This window comes from Neovison vison, chromosome 2, assembly GCF_020171115.1.
Source record: "Neovison vison isolate M4711 chromosome 2, ASM_NN_V1, whole genome shotgun sequence".
Classification (NCBI taxonomy): domain Eukaryota; kingdom Metazoa; phylum Chordata; class Mammalia; order Carnivora; family Mustelidae; genus Neogale; species Neogale vison.
Window position 1 is genome coordinate 209,522,171 of NC_058092.1, and position 20,449 is coordinate 209,542,619.

The 20,449-nt window shown below is 45.8% G+C and overlaps 1 protein-coding gene across 6 annotated transcripts in view; it reads left to right on the plus strand.

Moving 5' to 3' along the window:
• The window catches only part of LCOR (ligand dependent nuclear receptor corepressor), a 143,493-nt gene extending 126,979 nt beyond the window's left edge, over nt 1-16,514 (plus strand). For all 6 annotated transcript variants that reach the window (XM_044240228.1, XM_044240230.1, XM_044240231.1 and 3 more), the window contains one exon: nt 1,697-16,514. In XM_044240228.1, the coding sequence (XP_044096163.1) occupies nt 1,697-6,029 (4,333 nt within the window). In that variant the 3' untranslated portion in view covers nt 6,030-16,514. The remainder of the gene's footprint in view (nt 1-1,696) is intronic.
• The last annotated feature ends 3,935 nt before the right edge of the window (nt 16,515-20,449 follow it).

The following is a 20,449-nucleotide window of genomic DNA, read 5'->3' on the forward strand; positions in this document are numbered from 1 at the left end:
TAATGCACATCTCTGAGTTATTTTTTATTCAAGTATGTTTAATGTGACTGGCTGACACATTAGTCAATGGTAACTGATAACTTTGTAGGTTTTCCTTTGTACTAATCCTAAGTGGAAGAGGGGGCACCTCTGTTAAGACCAAAAATAGTTAAGTGTTCTGGCCAAGGTTACACAACTAGTAAGTGGCAGAACACTTGCTACTGTCTTACAATACTGTATCCTGTTACACATATTATGCTGTTTGTACCACGTGACAGACATAGTGACAGGGGATGAGGAAGGCAGGAGGCCAGTGAAGGCTGTCTAAGGTATCTCTCATGGCTGGGAGATAAAGTCAGAGATTGAAGAAAAAGGAGAATTAGCTGGAAGATACTATCCAGCAACATCTGTTTAACACATGTTTACTAAACTGCCCTCAGTGCCCCGATGGTTTCATAGTCAGATAATCGTCTCCTTAGGGAGACTCAGGAAGATAGAGAGAGATTAACAAGTTGCATAAAACTCCAGAAAACTGGATGGGGTCCCTGAGTGTTTCAGTCGGTTAAGCCTTTGCCTTCAGCTCTGGTCCATGATCTTGGGGTCCTGAGATCAAGCCCTGGGTCAGGCTCCCTACTCAGTAAGGAACCTGCTTTTCCCTCTCCCTCTGTCCTTCCCCCTGGCTTGGGCTCGCTTGCACTCTCTCTCAAATGAATCGTTTGAAAAACAACAAACCAAAAAAACCCCAGAAAATTGGAGCTCTCCAACTGCTTGAATTTAGTAAAACCAAGACATCTAGAAACACTGAGCAGCCCTTGACAACCCTCAGCTGTCTGAGTGAGACTTGCTTTTAGCTTATTTTGAGTCTAGGATCATCCTTGCCCGCCACTGCCCACTGTCCAGGTTAAACTTCAGAGTTGTCCTGGATAACTTATAGAAGTGGTTGTCTGATGTAGAATGACGTCTTGTGAAGTACTGTAAAATGCTTGTTGAAGGTCTAGGAGAATGTAGCAGGCGGGGCTTGACTGAGAAGACATCCGGCTGCCTCCTTGCAGTGACAGAACCTTGCAGTTTACAGTGGGATTTCCGGTTTCCTCGTGTAGAGCCTAGGAATCAGCAATTGCTTGTAATTCCATCTGTCATTGTGTCTGAAATGTGAAATTACAGATCTTAATTCTCATTGCCCCAGGAAGGGGGCAGAAAAGTTCCTGCATTACTGTTTGCAGAATTATAAGTCCAGCCAATTAGTCATGCTGAAAAACCATGTTAAAACTACAATTTTTTTAAGTCCAAAGTTTGTGATGTAGTGCGTCTGAATTTTTGTCAGTGTGGTGGACTTATAAATCAGTGACTATTTAATAACAGGAATACTAAAACAAAAGTATATGTTAACTGACTAGAATTAATAATGTGGCCAAAATTTTATTTTCGGAAAAATTCTTATCAATGATATTTCTTCTCTATAAGATAAAAATTATTATGAATGATCACTTTAAAAGTATGAAGGATGTTACTAAAATTTGGGAATATATCAGGACTGGCCTTATATTTTAATTAGGAAAATACTTATTAAATGAAATTTATATGGGCGCTTAGAAGCAGTTTTAGAGTGTCCGTTCATTCTCTTTATAGCATGAGTAACATCTGGTGAATTTCATAATGTAAAAATGTTCTTCAGAAAATGACCATACTAATTTCTCCTTTCTCTTTGTCCATCTAGTGAGAACTCAGCAGAGGCGATAGCAGTAGATTCTAACAATCAGTCGAAGTCCCCACTGGAGAAGTTTATGGTCAAACTGTGCACTCATCACCAGAAGCAGTTCATCCGCGTCCTGAACGATCTGTACACTGAATCCCAGCCGGGCACTGAGGACCTGCGGCCTGATTCTGGAGCGATGGATGCATCCACTTGCAACGCTGGCTGTGCCCAGCTAGGCGCCAGACATAAGGAAAAGGATGCTGCGTGTCTCGATATGAAGTTTCCTCCTTCTGTAGATTTGTTCGTAGACTCATCAGACCCGCACAGCCCTCCACACTTGACAGAACAGGCCCTGAAGGAGCCTCCTCCTGAGATAAACTCTGCAGATGGAAGAGAGAATGCCTTGACCATTATCCAGAAAGCTTCCTCTGAACATCCAACCACTAAACCTAATTCTGGTAGTTCAACGGATAGTTCCACTCTGGGATACCTCGCCGCATCTAATTCTTCCTCGTTAAGCTTCCACCACACCTCTAAGAGCTTGGAGGGGCAAACCACTGGACAGGAGCAAGACACGAATGTGAAAATATGTGAGGATGGGGAAGACCATGTGCAGAGCTCAGCTCTAGTAGAAAGTCTGATTGCGGTGAAAATGGCACCTGAGAATAGTGAGGACAGCAACAGCTGTATTGTTTCTCAAAGAAATTCATTCAAAGCTTTATCTGAAGAGGCTTGGGACTCAGGGTTTACTGGGAATTCACCTAGAACTGCTGACAAAGAGAATGCTTTACTCTGTAGCTCAAAAACACCTCTGCGCCAGGAGTTAGAGTCCAGTGAACAAGATTCAAGGCCAAAGCAAGAGAACCATCTTCACTCACTAGGAAGAAATAAGGTGAGTTATCATTTACATCCCAGTGATAAAGGTCAGTTTGATCATCCCAAAGATGGTTGGTTAGCCTCCAGCCCCATGCCAGCTGTCCACAAAGCATCTAATGGACATTCGCGAACCAAGATGATATCAACCTCCATTAAGACGGCTCGGAAGAGTAAGAGGGCATCAGGGCTGAGGATAAACGATTATGATAACCAGTGTGATGTCGTTTATATCAGTCAGCCGATAACAGAGTGCCACTTGGAGAATCAAAGATCAATATTATCTTCTCGGAAAACAGCCAGGAAGAGTACTCGAGGATATTTCTTCAATGGTGATTGTTGTGAGCTGCCAACTGTTCGCACGCTGGCCAGAAATTTACACTCTCAAGAAAAAGCGAGCTGTTCAACAGTGGAGCCAGAGGCAGTGGTCACTGCCAAGCAGACCCTCATACTTTCCGCCCCTGGACCTGCTGTGGATGTGCAGTGTCCCAGAGAAGACGACCATGAAGAACCTAGTAAAGAAATAACCTCCCTCAAGGAAGGAGAAAGAGAAGCTTCCTCTGAAAAGGAATCTCAGGAGCCTGAGGTTTGCCCCATGACAAATAAACCAAATCCGAGCAGCTCTCCCAGGTCAGAGGAAATGACAGCCTCCAGCTTGGCATCGCCTCTCCCTGCTCACCTTCCTGAAGAGGACACGCCAGAAGGTAGCTCCATGGTCTCAACTCCCACAGCAAGTGGGGTGGCTTCCACTGAACAAGATCAGCAACCAGTCCAACTGCTGGATATCAAGGAGGGGACTGTCATCCAAGACGGTCACCTGGTTTCCTCTGCTGAGAGTATTTCTGAGGGAGGCAGTGGTAATGTGGTTTCTAGGCCTCATTCTTCTCCTGAAATAGTCAGCAGAGAGGAAGGTCCTCTGGGCTCAGAAAGTCAGAGTCCGCCGGTGGGTTTGGAGCCTCCCCTGAGCTTGGGAAAAGCTGAAGACAACCAAAGCATCAGTACTGAGGCCAAGACTGAAGAAGACACTCAGGAGCTGGATACCTGCCCACCCTTGAAGGAAAGCAGCACTTTCACTAATGAAAACCCCAGAGAAATTGAGGATAGTGAGGCAGCAGGTGGTACAGGAAAATCAGAGGGACAGAGCAGTGATGTAAAACTTTGTTCAGAAAAAGATACATGCGATCAAAACATTGATTCACCTGAAGAGAATGTGGACAAGAAGAAAAAAAGTAAAAAACTCCCTGAGGCCTCTGACAGGTGCCTAAGGAGTCAGCTTTCAGATCCTCCCTCTGCCGATAGGTGCCTGAGAAGTCAAAGTTCAGATTCTTCCTCTGCTTGTCCTGAGATCAAGATTTCTAAAAATCCTGGTATGAAACGTTCTAAAAAAGAAGGGTGCCCTGGGGAGACAGCATCTGAGGGCCTTCTGGCTGACGGTTTCCATACAAAAGGTCTGGAGGACACTGAAAACCCAGGTGTTGATGAAAATCCCTCTGAGAAAGACACTGAGCAGGAGGGCGAAGGAGGTGGGATCATCACCAGGCAGACTTTTAAAAACATGCTGGCAAAAGAAGTCAAGGGGGAAGAAGAAGATATTTTCCCCAGCAATGATCCCATAACCACAGTGGGCCAGCCCCTGCCTGGAGAGAGACTGGAAATCTATGTTCAGTCTAAGTTAGGGGAGAAAAATGCTCATGACCCCTCCGAAAGTATTCCTTGTACTTTCCCAGAACAATCAAAAGAGAACCCAGAACCAATTCCCACACAAGATCTGGAGGAGGTTGTGAATGAGGTCGGCACTGAAAACACCCAGTGTAAAGATGGTGAAAGTGACCTGCCGTCCAGTCCACTGGGCTTGTCAAGTAGTGGAAGTGGTGATGCTGCTGGGCCCCCAAAATGGGTACCGAGGCTTACAAGACTGACCTCTTCAACCTACAACCTAAGACATGCTCATTCTCTGGACTCCTCAGACACTGCAAGAGTGACTTCAGAAAAGGAAGCAGCACAAGGAAACCCAATGCCAAAGGAAGATGAAGCTTCGGAGAGTGGAGATCCCTTAGATGAGGAGGATGTGGACCCCGTGGTGGACGACCAGCCAAAGTTTGTGGAATGGTGTGCAGAGGAGGAGAACCAAGAGCTTATTGCCAACTTCAATGCCCAGTACATGAGAGTTCAGAAGGGCTGGATCCAGTTGGAGAAAGAAGCCCAGCCAACACCAAGATCAAGGAACAAGTCAGATAAACTGAAGGAGATTTGGAAAAGCAAGAAAAGGTCACGGAAATGTAGGGGTTCATTGGAGGTTCAAAAGTTTTCTCCTGTTCAGATGCTGTTTATGACAAACTTTAAATTATCTAATGTTTGCAAATGGTTCTTAGAGACTACTGAAACCCGGTCTCTCGTGATCGTGAAGAAGCTCAACACTCGTCTTCCAGGAGACATCCCCCCCGTCAAGCATCCTCTTCAGAAGTACTCTCCTTCCAGCCTGTACCCCAGTTCACTACAGGCTGAGCGCTTAAAAAAGCACTTGAAGAAATTTCCTGGAGCTACTCCTGCTAGGAACAATTGGAAAACACAGAAGCTCTGGGCCAAATTTCGAGAAAATCCTGACCAGGTGGAGTCGGAGGACACGAGTGACGTCAGCCTCGGCCCCGGTTCTGAAGACAGCATAGAGGAAGTCAAGGAAGGACGAAGGAGCCATCCTTCCACAAACTCACCTACCCCAGCCAGTACCCGGATCCTCAGAAAATATTCCAATATTCGAGGAAAGCTGAGAGCCCAGCAGTGTTTGATCAAGAGTGAGAAAATGGAAAGCCCGTTTGGGCAGGCTGTGGAAAGTAAACAGAGTTTTAAGAGTGTATGCATCAACCCTCTGATGTCCCCCAAGCTTGCCCTGCAGGTGGACGCAGATGGGTTTCCTGTTAAGCCCAAGAGCACTGACGGAATGAAGGGAAGGAAAGGGAAGCAGATGACTGAAGTCTTGCCGAAAGCAGAAGTGCAGAATAAACGCAAGAGGACAGAAGGCGGCAGCACTCAGGACAGGAAGGACAAGGGACCCGTGGTGAAAGCCAGCAAAGACAAGCATCCTGATGGAACCACCAAAACCCCTGCTGCCAAGAAGCCAGCTGCAAGGGACAGAATCAGCCAACTGCCCAGAAAGACATCCTTAAAGGAGAATAAAGTGAAGATCCCTAAAAAGTCTCCTGGGAAGAACTGCCCTCCCTCTAGAAGGGAAAAAGAGAATACAAACAAAAGACCCACACAGCCCCCTGCCTCGGAGGCAGGGATGAAACCTGCAAAGCAAAAGGGGGCAGGTGAGTCCTCTTCAAGGCCACAGAAAGCCGCCAACAGGAAGCAGAGCAGTGGAAAGACTCGGGCCAGACCCTTGACAAAAACCCCGGAGAGCAGTGCGGCCCAGAGAAAGCGAAAACTAAAGGCAAAGCTGGACGCTTCTCACAGCAAAAGGAGACGGCTGGATGCAAAGTGATCGGAAGGCTGGCAGCCACGAGTTAAAACTGTCCCGCAGAAGTAACCCTGCATTGTGCATTAACTAACTCTGCTTTTATAAGCTTATCCAGCCTTTCAAAGCTGCAGGTAACAGAGAACACCACAACTGAAGATGCCAGGAAATGCATCTCAGATGGAGAAGGGAACTTGCAGAGTCTTTCTCTGAGGCTGAGTAAGGGAAGTTATATATTATAGTCTGATTGTTCCTTGGGTTTTAAACTTGGAACCAAGCAGTTTTAGTTTTTAAAAGTACAGTGCCTTATTTATCCTTTTTGTTTTTAAATTTACGAAAGCTAAAAAGCTGATCTATGTGATAAAGGCTTGTATTTTATACTTGATGCACAAGCACTTGTAGCCGAGAAGATCACCGTCATGCACAGAAACGTGGCTTTTCAGCAGCCGCCCTGCAGCGTCTGTCCATGAGCAGATGCTCCTCTTTGCAAACCCAAGCAGTGAACTTCCCTCTCTGTCTTGTTTGTTTGTTTAAATGATATTCGAAAGCTAAACCAAATCACTTTTATGGTATGTGGAGATTGCAGAGGGAATTTATAACTATTATGATAGATGAGTATTTCTGTTACTCCTTTTTAAAAAAATCAGATTCATTATTGGTCACTCCTCCCACTTTTGACTTTATGTCATTTAAAAAAATGTATTCTAAATGATGCGCCCATGGGACAAAAGATGGGTCACAAGGTGTTCCTATTGGGTTAGGACCTCTAAAAATTATTTACATCCCCCAGGTGATTTACATTACTGATTCTTACCATCCTTTTCATTTTTGGCCTTGCAAGCTTGCTGGCATTCGAATAAGGCTTTTACCTGACTTCGGCAGGGGGGAAATGTAGGATTTTTTTTTTCATCTTGTAACTGTAACTTGACAATTAGGATGAGAGTGACTGTTCTAATCTTCTTTCTTACCCTGAATTTTTCCATATTCGAAGAAAGCCAAGTTGTTATTTCCAGTAATAGAAAAGTTTAGGAGTTTGTGTGTGCATGTACATTTGGGTGCATTTGCCTGTGGTTATCAGCCACAGATGTCTCCCAGCCCCAGTACAGTAAAATTCTTTCTTCCCCATGCAGTGTGCTAGGGTGTTCATGAGCTGCATAAGTAGCACAGGCCAGATGGTTCAAATGTGGCCCAGGGTCTCTACATGAGTATCCATAACACCAGTTTGGCGCCAGACTCAGAAAGGTCTAAACAGCACAGAGTCACATGAAGGTCAGAGCAACCTTGAAGTTGGAGGAAGCAGCTCAGCATCTTGTAGCGGGGCCCACATCCCTCCTCCCACCTGGAGCTGATGTTCAGTTGGCTTGTCCCGGTGTGAATGTACGTGTTTCGAGTGGGTGTTAGCAGTCTGACTGATGAGCACCGCACTGGTACTCAACGCTTGGAGTACACTCTTGGCTCTCTCACGGCAGGTTCTGTTCCTCCGCACAAAGGTGAGAGCTCCAGTGTTTGTAACTAATGTTGTTTGCCTTTCCCGAATGACGCCTGAGGTGGTTGCATTGGTTTTACCTTGGTGCCTGTAACTTTGCTCCATTACAACGCAGTGTGTGCTCAGCATTTCCACTGGGCCACTCTGCAAAACAGGCTTGGTTGTGAAAGCTCCTCTGCTGTGCTCTGTCACAGAAGTAGGCTTGTATGGACAGGGGCTCCTCTGTCCTTTCTACTAAAACGTTTCCATTTAGATTGTTTAGGTAAACCCAGATGGACTTTTTTCATGCATAGTTCCATCAAATCATGATAAAACAGGGCTTCTACCCATTCTGTTAAAGGTTTGCTGTATATAATGAGAACTTCTGCTGACTGGATAGGACTGGAGAGAAAGTTTGATTCATGGGAAATTGAGAATTGTGTTGAATTTCATAGACTATCTTCAATGAAGCCTTGACTTTCTTTCCCTTTATGTCTCCTCTATCCCATGAGTCTCTTTTTTTTTGTTGTTGTTTTAATATCTTTGACTTTGGCCATTCAAGAGCTACCTATATGAATGAAACTGCTGAGTGTGTATGTTGGGCAGCCCTTTCTCAGCATTAAGTTGCACAGAAGCATTAGTATGTTTTGAGTAGGTTCGGTTAATCTTTGAAAGTGGTTTTGAAGTTTTTAAGAAATATTCTCATATAGTTGTCACTGGATCCTGTTTTTGTGGTGACTTCAACAGCTGAGGTTTGCTGAGGCCACATGTGCTGACTCCAGGTGCCCCCCTTAGCGGCACGCAGATGCCTTGTAGCGCTGCTTGGATGAGGTTTGGGAGAGGTGTGAGGCAGTGAGCAGCTGCAACCCGTCCAGTTCCAGGCTTGTAACGCATTCCATTACCTTCCTAAGTTCTGTTTCATTTTAAAAAGTGTGTTTCAAGATAATAGCCTTCTCTGTCATTTTAGGCAGCAGTTGAGAAAAAGTATCAATGTGTATGCATTTTTTTATATATTTATACACTGCAGTGGTCATCTTTAAAATCAACTTAACATTTTATAGTAGTGACAACACTTCAATAGACTGAGAGTCTACATAATTAGAACACTTAAAGGTTCAGAGGTATTTTTATATTTGTTGAATCTCATTTTTGCTGAGTCAGTTAATTTTGCTAATAACAGAAGGGGGGACAAATGAACTTGAGGGCTGGCTCTGAAATGCCCTTTTACAATTACAGCCGATGTTGTCTAGCTGCTCCTAGACACCTCCAAGCCAGACCTGCAGCTGACTCAAGTCTCCCCTGGTTTTCCCTGTCTTGCAAAGATGTCCTCTTTATAGCTGTCGTCACAGTATGGCTGGCCGCCAGATGCAAAGGCAGTCTGTCCCACATTCCAGATTCCAAATCACAAAAGAATTCTGCTGCTCCTGGGGCTAGCACCGTGACTGACCCAGCACCGGAGCTGAAGTTGCTGACCAGAGAACGCTGGTATTACCTCTGAGCTTCTGAGAGAGCTCCAGGGAAGCAGTCTCGGAAGCTCTACCTTAGCTCCCCAGAGCTGGGCTCTCTTTGGGAGATCCCATCTTCTGGCTCCCACTTCCTGGCCCCTAAGGCTCCCTGGGTGTGGGAGGACAACATGCAGACCCTCCCTAGTCAGGGCCCAGAGCCTCACCACAGCACTCCCTCAGACCCCAAGCAAGCTACAGCACACAGGGAGGCAGCCACCCTTTATTCTGCTCTTAAGGCTTCCTGCACAGGAACGTCACTACTGTCTGTCAGTCTGCAGTTGCTAGATCCTTGGGTCCCATAGGTAGGCCAGTTCTGTCACATCTGTATTTCAGTAAAGATTTCTACACAACCCTTCTCTGAAAACAATAATCTTGGGCTGTGGGTTTGGTTCTTGAGGTAGTATGGATAGGAGAAGTGCATGTCGCATCCCTTCACAGATGTGGTGCTCCTGATGGGCTCCTCTGTGCGCTTCTCAATGTTCATGTAGGATATCAGTGGAACATGTCACTTCAAGACAGTTGCTTTGAACTGAAGTTTGGTCTCTTTCCTGCCTTGTGATGGATTGTGTAGTAAGGGCTGTAGCTGTTACTTTCCTCTCTGGGCGGCGTCTTGCTGATTGAAGGACCTGAGAGCTAAGTAGGAAAGGACAGCATGCGACACAATGCAGACATCACCCTCCGTGAGTCTGGTGGCTTGTCACACCTGGGACTGTTTTGGAATTTCCCAGGGTGCTGGGTCCAGGAACCACCCCCATTCCTTTTGGTTTCCTGTCAGCCCACACAAGCCATCTTTTTTACAGACACCCTATCAAGGGTCTGTAGAATATGGGCTGGTCGCTCTTTTGTAAATAAAAGTTTATTGGAACATAGCCATGCCCGTTTGTTTATGTATCTTTCATAGCTGCTTTCCAGCACAGAAGAGTATCTACAACAGAGACCATATGGTCTGCAAAGCTGGAAAGATTTACTGTCTGGGCTTTTCAGAAAAAATTTGCCAGCCCTCCTTGCTTAAGAAAATAATCCTTTTTCAAGAACAAACTTTGCGTGGTTGATCTTTCTTTTGCCTCCCCGTCCTTCTTTTCTTTTCTTCTTTTTCCTCCTTATCTTCCCTCAGCTTTGTTCTTCCTTTTAGATTTCTTTCTTCTTGCTGCAGAAGAGACATGGCGTGTTGTTACAGCGCACTGAATACATCTCCTAACCCCTGAGCTGCTGCAGCCTCGCATCTGCCTTCTCCAAGCTGCCCGCAGTGAGGCCTCCGGCAGCCTCCAGAGTCAGGCCCCACAGGTGAGGAGGGCTTCAGAGTTCTCCCTGCAGCCCAGGCCTCTCATTTCACTCTGTCCTTATTTTAAGACCTGACTCTGGCTTCACATCTTGAGTGTTCCTCAGACAAGCCAAGATTTGGGTTTTGTTTGTTTGTTTGTTTTCAAAATTAATTGAGAATACTTTAGTTAGAGGCTCAGTTTTCTGAGCCCCATGTTTAGGGAAAATACGGAAAAGGCCTTTTCACAGAAGGAAAACAAAGTGCAGTCACTAACCCAAAGTACTCATTATATAATGTTTTTGACCAACTTCTAGAAAAATAAAAATGTATCAGTACTGATAGTTTTTTAGTCACATACTCTCCTTTCAAAATAACTTCATTAAAGGCAAACCAACAAATAAAAAAAATAGGGGCTTGCTTTGAACATGCTTTTAGGAAAGAATAGGAAATTGGAGCACATTAGAACCTGAGTATGACTGCAAAGTTGTCCATTGTGTCTTTGGGTAAAATCCAGTCGGCCTCCAAGCTGTTGGTCTTTCCTCTCCCCAACAAGTCAAGGACAAGCTTCTGTACTATTCTGCAAATTAAGTTGAATATCGGGTTAGTGAAAAAATTTCTGTTAGTGGCCCCAGAACAGTGATGATTTCAATTATTTTGAAACAGTTAATTATTATTTTGACTTCTCAGCTATTAATTTTTGTTTTCTTATGGCTTGATGTCCACTGAAATGCTGGAATTTTTTCCTACAAGTATGAAATCGTGTCTATGTATATCTCATTGGGAAGGCAGTCCTCACACGCTCAGCAGTAAGCATTCTTCCCCCAGCTTGCTCCCAAATCCTTTTTCAGGGAAGAAATGAAAATCAAAAGATTATTGTATTTAAAACAAGCAGAATTGTGGAAAGCTTTTTGAGGCAACCTTCAATAAAGTTCATCCCTTGAAATGTCAGAACAAACTGCTGCTCTACAGTGGACAGATTGGAAGACTTGAAGGTCTGACCTCTCTCCTTGAACGATATTAAGTCATACTCAGGCAGAAACCCAGAGCTCTCTGATGCCGCTTCCAACTTCGGGCTTTGCCCTGTTGTGCCGGGGGACCCAGAAGACCACCTGGGGCACTTCTGCAGACGGTATGCTTGCTCATGCCTTTGCTCTTGGAATTGAGCCAGCACTGGTCAGTTCCTTCCATTACCTCCCGTCTGCCTGAACTTCCCTTTCCCAGAGCACTGGTGGTGTACTGCTCGGTGCTCAGGAGACATCCTTGTCTTCGGGGTTCAGTGGGGCAGCTGTGTGGTTATGCCCACCTGGCAAGCACAGTGACGCACAGAGGCTTTCTCCCCTGCCTGAGACCAGTCCACGTCACACAAGGTACTCAGCAGTAGGCAAGGTATGTGAAAGAACAGGTTGCCTATGAAACAGCCAACAACAGCAGCAAAAAACAGGTGTTTGAGGTTTTATAATATACCAGAGGTTGGAGGAATGCATTTTACCTTTTAAAAAAAAAAGGATTGTATTAAAAAAAAAATAAATAACCGGGACCTACTGGGTAGCTGACACAGCCTAAAATATAAAATATCCACCACCTGGCTATTTACAAAAAAGGTTTCCTGGCCCTTGTAGTGTGTCATTTGAGGTCAATTGTGCAGTTAGGCACAAACGTTTTTCCTGCATTCCAGCCTCGCACCGTTTCTGTCCTTTCAGACGGGAGGGCATCTTGCCACGCTGTCTTGGCACACAGCCGTTCTTGCACGTTACTTGTGAGTAATGCTTGTGCGCTAAAGAAAAAGAAAATATTCCCCTTCGTTGATTGAATATTTGTTGAATCATGATCTCATCTAGTAGGATAAGTAGTTAAAACTAAAAGTACAACGTCTTTTAAGTCTTCCTCTGTGGCAAACAAATTTAGTAATGGACCTGAAGCCGAAATAGTGCCTCTCCTGGCCAGCCCTAGTGGGCTCCTTTCAGCCCCTAGCGCTCTCCTTTTCTTTTCCGTGTACAGTATATTTGCAAGCTCGCTCCTCAAGCTTTGGTCACTATTTGTGAATATAACTGGCCGGCCTGGGCCTGTTTGAACCTCGAATCCAGCCTAGCCGTTCTCAGCTCTCCTAGAAACACCAGCATGTTGATGGCCCTGGTTGGCACACCAGCAGCTGTAGCCTGAAGCAGCTCAGAGCCCTCCGGCCTGGCTCGGCTCATTTGGGGGAACCGTCCTAGACACCTCATCTCTTCCCTCTCTGCTTAGGCCACCCAGCCCCCTTCCAGGAGGTGTCTTCTCGGAAATGGTTTCCCGTCTCCTGAGCACGTCATTGACCACAGACGTGTCATACTAGAAGCATCTTTCTCTCCTTAATTCTTTATTTTCCTTCTAGAATTTAGCTGTTGGGTCCGGATGCTCCTTAGTTTACCAGCTTTTTCAGCCCACTTGTTTTCTACAATCTGCACTTCATGCTTCTTGCTGCTGAAGCTGTATGCAGTATTTGGGAGGTTGTGTGTGGGAAAGATGCTCTACAGACAAGATGCGCATAATTTTGTATATTGATACCACAGATAGGGATTTGTTTTAGAGCCGCTGTAGCTTAAGGCTATTAGTTTCACCAGTGTTCTAGGAGACTGTGATATGGACTATGGTTTCAAATACATTATATAATACATAGTTAGTTATACACCACACCGTGGAATTTATTTCACTGTGTAAATAGTGATATTTTCCTGTTCAAATGCTTCTATAGAAAATATTTATTTTAACAACAAAAAATTAACTGTCAAAAGGGCTTTCCAAAAAAGTGTTCTTTCTAGCCACTCCTCTTCCCCAATTACCGTGCTCATCCATTAAACCCCCAAACATCGTGAACGCAGAGGGCGCAGCCTTGAAACCTTCCCTCTGTTTGGGCATATGCAATGTGGATTGGGAACCTGAGTGCTTCCCCCCACTGCCATCCATCCCAGAACAAAGTGGGCCTCCTACCACCGGTATGGCTGTGCCAGGCATGGCACCAGGGCTTGCCTCAAGCAGCCCACATTTTGCATACGCAGTTAATATCTTCCAGCTGTCCAACAGCCTGTAGAGGGAAATGAGCCTTAGTTGTAACCCCAAGGAAATCCAAACCCATACCTGTGGGATATGGAGAAACCACTGGCTGCCTAAAGAAAGCATTAAGATAGGTTTTAGTCTTTCTCATGTTTGTGAAAGACACACACCTATTCACATTCATTAACCGTGGGAGATCAGTGTGTTTCCTTCTGCACCTTGGCAGCACTCACGGACACCTCAACTCTCCTCCTCCTTGTCCTCCTCCCTGTTTCAGCAAGCATCTGTGCAGACGTGGGCCAGTCCCACCCGTAACCCGTGGTTACAGAATGAGACCGTCTGTTCTAAGATGTGTGCAGCTTTTACTTCTCAGGAGTCTTGGTCTGCGATTCACAGCACCCCTAGATGTAAAGGAACTGATGGCTTTATGATCATGTTCCTCTTCCCTGTGCCCCATTCCTGGGCACCTCTGTTTGAGTCATGATTCTCGTTCCGCCCAGCAGCTGGACTGAGAACCGAGGCTCTGGGACTGCAGAGTGCTTGGGACTGGACACACGGGGGGTTTTGTCCTCCAGTTGAATTGTAATTTGCATGTGTTCTAATGGCCTCTCTTTTTTCTAACAAATGAGGAGGACACTTGAACAGTAATGCTGGAGAATGTTTTTTCTAAGTTACTATTTGTAAGCAAATCTGATTTTAAGATGAAATGTGAAAGGGTAACTAGGTGCCAGGGAATTTAGCACTGAACTAAACAGTCAACACTTTTTTAACCTTTGCAGGAGGAAATAGATTTTGCTCTCATCTAATGTTCACAAGAAGTAATGTTGTAAATAGTTTTTAAAAAATATTTATTACATGTGCTGTATACAGATTCACGTTCTGAGTGGTGTTGGTCTGCACTGTAGTATTGTAGATGGATATATTTTGAGCAGTGGACTTACTTTCATAACACAGTTCACACATGGAGAAAGAACAGAAACCAGCAGGTTGAGAGCTGTTTGGGGCATTTGATCTGTAATGCTATATCAATCCAAGCTTTAACTGCCCCCTCTTCTCTTCTGGTTATGTTATATGTTATATATATTATACATACATATATGTATGTATAATATATATGATAAACTGGTCAGTTCCCAGATCTGCAGAGCAGATTTCCAGGTGTTCTTTCTGATGTGTTGCGCATAAGCAATAAGATCCTAGGAAATAACATTTATTCTGGGCTCTGCGTTGGCCCTTGTCTCAGAGGATAGGGTGGGGGTAGAACAGCTCTTGCTAAGACCTCTTGCCTTTGCCGGAGAGGTGGCTATACTTGAATTGTTGCTCCTGTTTGTCTGCACGCTGCTGCTTGTCATACAACTCTTAGCAATGGATGAGAAATCTGCCAGCACCAGACACATCAAAATTTGGGCATGGAGATTGAAAAATGATCATTTTTCCATGAATTTGTAGGGCTTCTAGAATCTAGTTGAGGCAAAGCTCATTTGGCTGTAAACATAAGAATTTTTTATGTTAGGAATTTAAATTGCCAGCTAAAAGTCCTTTGAGTCTATCTGCCCTGCCTTTGAAGATTAAGCCCATTTCCTGGGGTCCTCCTCTGTGCCTGGGTTTGAAATGTCTGGGGTAAAAACCCTTTAGAGCTGAGCGAGGCAGGCAGTCCCGCTTCCATGGCTTCCAGCGTGCCCAGTTCCACAGCTTTCCGAGCTGTTTAGCAGCCTCTCCTGTGACCGTCCTAAACTTTATGAAAAATACCCCACACCCAAATAACCATGAATAGAATAATGTAGTTTTTTAGACTTTTGGGATATGTCTTCTCTTTTGTATTTATGATGGTGTTTGGAATTTTTCACTAGTGTTTTTTTAGATTGAAGTGGGTGCGTTAGGATAAAACTTTCCATTGCTGAGCCTGAAAGCAAGCAAGAGGAAAGAAACTGACCTATATTGTGTCATTGGGAAGGTGACTACTCGTGGTGGTGGGAGGGCGGGGAGGGGGCATTGTAGATTATGTGGGAGTAAAATAGAACTATGGCCTGAGGCTTCCCAAGTATTATTACCTTGTAATAAATAATCCCCTTATTAGCCTCACTTAATCTCAATAGAAGCCTGCTGTTTACCCTCAGGGAACAAGTAGTTTTCAAAATTGAGCTCCTCCAAGGTCACTGGCCAGTGCCTGTGTGGAGGCACTGGTCGTCTTTGTGAACTCATGGCATTATTTTCCCATATGCATTATGATACTAAGAAATTCAACCCCAACCTATATGAAAAGCACAGCCCAGGGTCCTACTTCAGGCTAGAGTCAATGCCTTTCAGGGGCCAGGGGGGCATAGGAGGCCCATGCAATTTAACTGAAGCTCAGGTGCCGTGTTGGGTTTTTATTCTTTTTAGGCCACGACCCTTCAGAATGAGATTAGGGCAGGGGCTGCTGATCCGGCTGTGGATCCAGGGAGCTCTAAGATGAATCTCTACCGTTCCTTTAAGGTCTTTCTGGTTCCTCCCAGTGTTGTCATTGCCGAGGTCAATCTTGTAGTTGTTCAGATGTGCTCCTTTTTGCTGTCTTGTGAGTCTTAGCCAGTGATCCAGATGCCCAAGGAGAGAGTCTCCGGAGGGCCTAGCCCCTGTCCGGTACCAAGCGTGTGCTCCTAACCTATGCGAAGGTGGTCTTTCCAAAAGCAGTGAATTGAGAAATTCTGCAGATGGTAATCTGGATGATCAGCGTGTATCTCTTGGGCCTGGATTTCCATGATGTTAGTGAGTGTAGGAAAATACTGTGTCTTTAATGGATGAAAATTCAATGTATGCTGTGAATTTGTTGGTTTGAAACATTGAAAAATTTTCATTAGACAATGTTTACATACCTCACCTGAAGAACCTTTGAGAGTGTATATATGAAATTTAAAAATATATTAAGTTGCTTTAAAACAATATGTATAGCTATAAAAGTTGGAGTTATTTTAACTTTGAATATGTACCACGTCTCTTAAATATTGGAATCTGTGGATTTTTTGTGCTTCTGTGTTTTACTTTCCTATTAGGCCATATAGGAAACTGTGTTCTTGTTACTGGTAAAGGGGCCCTCACTGAAATCCAAGCTTGGAAGGATTTCCTTTGTTGTTTCAGATTTTCTTGTTTGGGTTTGAGGGATGGGGTATGGAACTAGAGGATGTGTGGGAGGGATTTCTCTAACATTGACATCTATTCCATGAGCTTTTTCTAGGCGCTTATTTTATTGCAGCGTATTAAACTTCTTTGATATTAAAGTGTGTTTGTGTAGTTACTGGAGAGGGAACAGAATGCATGGAAGCCCGGTATTACACTTGCAGCCTCTGGCGAAGTTGAGAAGTTGCCAGAAGGAACAAAAAGCAATACTTCTTTGTACTTTTGCCTCAACCGTGGTGTCGGGACTTAACGGAGCACTGTTTGGTAGATCTGTGGCCATTTTGTGAGGTATGCCTAACTTCAGGGGCAAGAGAACACCATGGACGATTCCTTGGGAATTCCCACCGCAGACTTGGAAAGGCGCCCATGCTTCATCCTAGGGGCCGAGAGCAGCTGAGCCAGGTAAGCCACTGTTAAATTTGGGGGTGATCCGTACAGCCCCCGAGGAGGGCTGCCCCCATTCCCTAGAGTCCATTTGGGGCCTGGCAGAAAGCTGGCAGGAAATTCCTGCATTTCCTAGCCTTGTGACCTGTTCCACTGTGTTCTTTCAGTTCTGCTTGAGCGGGGTTCGTGTAAGCATCCAAGGGGCAGTGATTCCTGTGGAATCAGCCATGATTTCATTAATAAGTTAGAGGACGGTGGCCACTGACACGCAGAACTATATCCAGTAAACATAACCCTGCAGCTGACGATCGGGCTACCTCTCAGTCTGGATTAGGAGAGACATCTTGTTCCGTGTTAGGACTTTTCGTTGTTAAAAGAGACTTCTTTTCCTCCCATATTGATCCTACGGTAGAATATCTAGACTGTATCTCAGAGGTGCAGACTGACTGGCTGGGGGTGAGGGACCATCTGGAGAATTCTCTCTTGAGAGCGCAGGGCATCGGGACAATAGGGATGCATTAGCGCCGATCTCAGGAAAACGAGGCAACACGAGTTGGAAGCGTGGTCATTCATTCTTCCTGTTGCTTCCACTCCCCAGCCAAGCCCTGCTATGCCCGTTTCCTTGGCTGGGGATTTCCTTTGAACTGTTAAATTTGCTCCTTACTTCACTTTAACTCAGAGGTTGTAAACTGGTGGCTCACAGATGTGTTTTACTCAGCCTAGTGTTTAAAAACTTATACACTATGGGTGTTGGCATAAAATTTTGGTTTCTGACTTCTCTTTTAGAAAATGATAGTGAAGGGACGCCTGGGTGGCTCAGTTGGTTGGACGACTGCCTTCGGCTCAGGGCGTGATCCTGGAGTCCCGGGATCGAGTCCCACATCGGGCTCCCAGCTCCATGGGGAGTCTGCTTCGCTCTCTGACCTTCTCCTCGCTCATGCTCTCTCTCACTGTCTCTCTCTCTCAAATAAATAAATAAAATTAAAAAAAAAAGAAAAAAAGAAAATGATAGTGAAGATCTGGTAAAGTTAGTGCATGGTAAGAATCCACTGGAGCTCAGGAGATTGGAAAGTGTGCCTTTAAGGTCACCACAATCCCTTTTTTCTTTAACAGTACGGAAATAGGTCTCTTTATCAGAAGTGATACAAACAGTGGGCCAGACGGGCATGTAGCCCATTGACTTACTTAGGTAACCCACTGTCCAGACACTTGAGCTTACAACCGTATTTTAACCCATTTTCTCTCCTATACCCAGGTCATTACATTGCTTCCCAAATGGCTAATTGCTTTGCAGGCACTGCTGTTAACCATCACTGCCCACTTTCAAGGTGACCACGTGCTGTTAAGGTATGACGGGCAACCATCATTATGATCTAGTGGGAAATCTGTCTGTAGTTGTGGCAACAGAGGAGGGCCAGCTGGGTTCCCTTGGTGGTAGGGGCCTTGCCCCGCCTGACTACCAGGGCTGGGTCTCCCCTAGATGCTCATATCATGCATCCTCCAAAACTCCTAAGAGCAATTTTGCAGTCTGAAATCATAGTGGAACTACCATAGAAGTATGTTTGCCTTCTTTCTCTGCTGATCCCTGTGAACCCCTGGTTCATGGTGACGGGTTAACCTTATAGGACAGTTTCAGAAGCCACATTGGTTTCTTTCTTTTTTTTTTTTTTTTAAACCAACTCCACACATAAGAAGGGAAATCATCAAGATTAGAGCTGAGATCAATGAGGTAGAAACCAGAGATGCAGTAGAACGTATCAATGAAACTAGAAGCTGGTTTTTTGAAAGAATCAATAAGATCGATAAGCCACTGGCCACACTAATCCAAAAGAAAAGAGAGAAAGCCCAAATTCATAAAATTGCTTTCTAATCAGTAGCCCTGATGAACTGAAACCTTCAGAGCCAGGTCAAATGTGGGTGTGGCTCTGTTGGCAAACACGAAATGTGGGTGTGGGAAACACTTGAAGGGAAACAAGGCTGAGCAGCCTCTCCACGTCTCTGTGTATGCTGTGCCATGCCTGGGTCTGCCTATCCTGACATCCCCAGGGAGCTCTGACCCAGCCGTCCCCCGGGACTCCCCTTCCTCCTTCAGGAGGAACCCATCTCCTCTGCCACTTCAGGAAGACCAGAGAGTTCCAAGGGCAGATGTCCTATATGTGCTGCATCTGAGGGCCATCTCTGGATTATGGCCAGTGTGTGGACAGCTCAGAAACCCCCAAGCCCTGGGAGGCAGCCATGTCAGCAGCCCCGGGCTCATCTTTGGTGCAGAAAAAGAGATCAACAAGGCAGAACCTGAGTGAATCAGTGTCATGTTCACATGGAAGACAACAGACAATATATCCAGCACGTTCTAGAACAATTCTAGGGAAAGGGTGGGTGTGGCTCCCTCACGGGCCTGTTCTAAACCAGTCTCTCTAAAAGAGTGACAAGACTGCAGAAACCCCTAAACAAAATGTCACCACCACACCGCACCTGAAAAGCAAAAGGAGACACCAGATATTGACTTTAACATATAAAAATACTGTAACAAAATGAAATACAAATATATATATTAGAATCTGTTAAGTATTCTGTATAAAGAGATACTTTCGTGGTTAGGCTAATAGCAGGCAAAAAGGAGACGAGTCTGGCCTTTTCCTGACACCTTCACAGGAAGCCAGGGCTGCTGTGGCCAGCAGTGGCAGCAGCAACCCCAGGACTTGTCCTGCTTGTGTCTCTTCAGCGCGTATTTAATGGAGAGAGTCAGTGGCGACATGAAAGCGATCGAAGGTCTTTACTGAAGGGGTGACCAGGTATGGAGGTGGTTTAGCAGAGATGATCTGGCCAGAGCCTTCTGGGCCTCAGTGCGAACAGGCAAGCGGAGTGCTGATCCGGCTCCTTAGCAACTTGCAGGTTGGTGGGTAAGCTGAGGGAATGTGGATCTGGGCCACGGAGCTCGGCCCCCTGCTGCCTGCACTCCTGTGGCAGAGCCCAGCCTTCCAGCTTGGCAGAGGGTGAGCGTGGGGCCAGGCTGGGATGTGGGGTGTCACGGGGTGGGTGAGGGCCATGGCCAGCTCACAAGGTACTCCCCGTGAACAGACCCCCCGACCCCCTGGCATGTGGGAGTGCAGGACTCCTGGCAGCCATCACCTATCTGCAGGTAAAGAGGCTGCTGTCGGTCGGTGCCCCTCAAGCCCAGGGAGCCTCATCTACTCCAGGGTGATGGGGAACAGTGATGGCCAAAGGCAGGTAAGTGTCTCAGGGCCGGTGCTCCCAGAATGCCTGTCTTCCGCACAAAGTGAGCTAGCTACACTTGAGCTTTCATCCACAGATCAGCACCTGCCTTGTGCTAGAGCTGCTCGCCACAGTCCCCCAGGGGCCCAGAAACTGTAGGTAACAGAGGGATGACATGCAGACCTAGGAGAAGTCTCTCAAAGCCCCCACTGCTGTGCATGGAGGGGAGGGGCGCTGCAGCTTGCTCAGAACTACAGTAGAGCCCTGTCCCTGGCAAAAAGCCGAGCCGGCCATGAGAACACCTCTGCACTTGGGCAGGACAGATCCCCTTTGCATTAGGGGACTTCCGGAACTCAAACTCACTGGCCAGAGCCCCAGTGTAGTGGAACATGCCAGGTTTCCCCAGTTGTAAGGGGCTCCAGCCCTCTGCTGTTCAGCA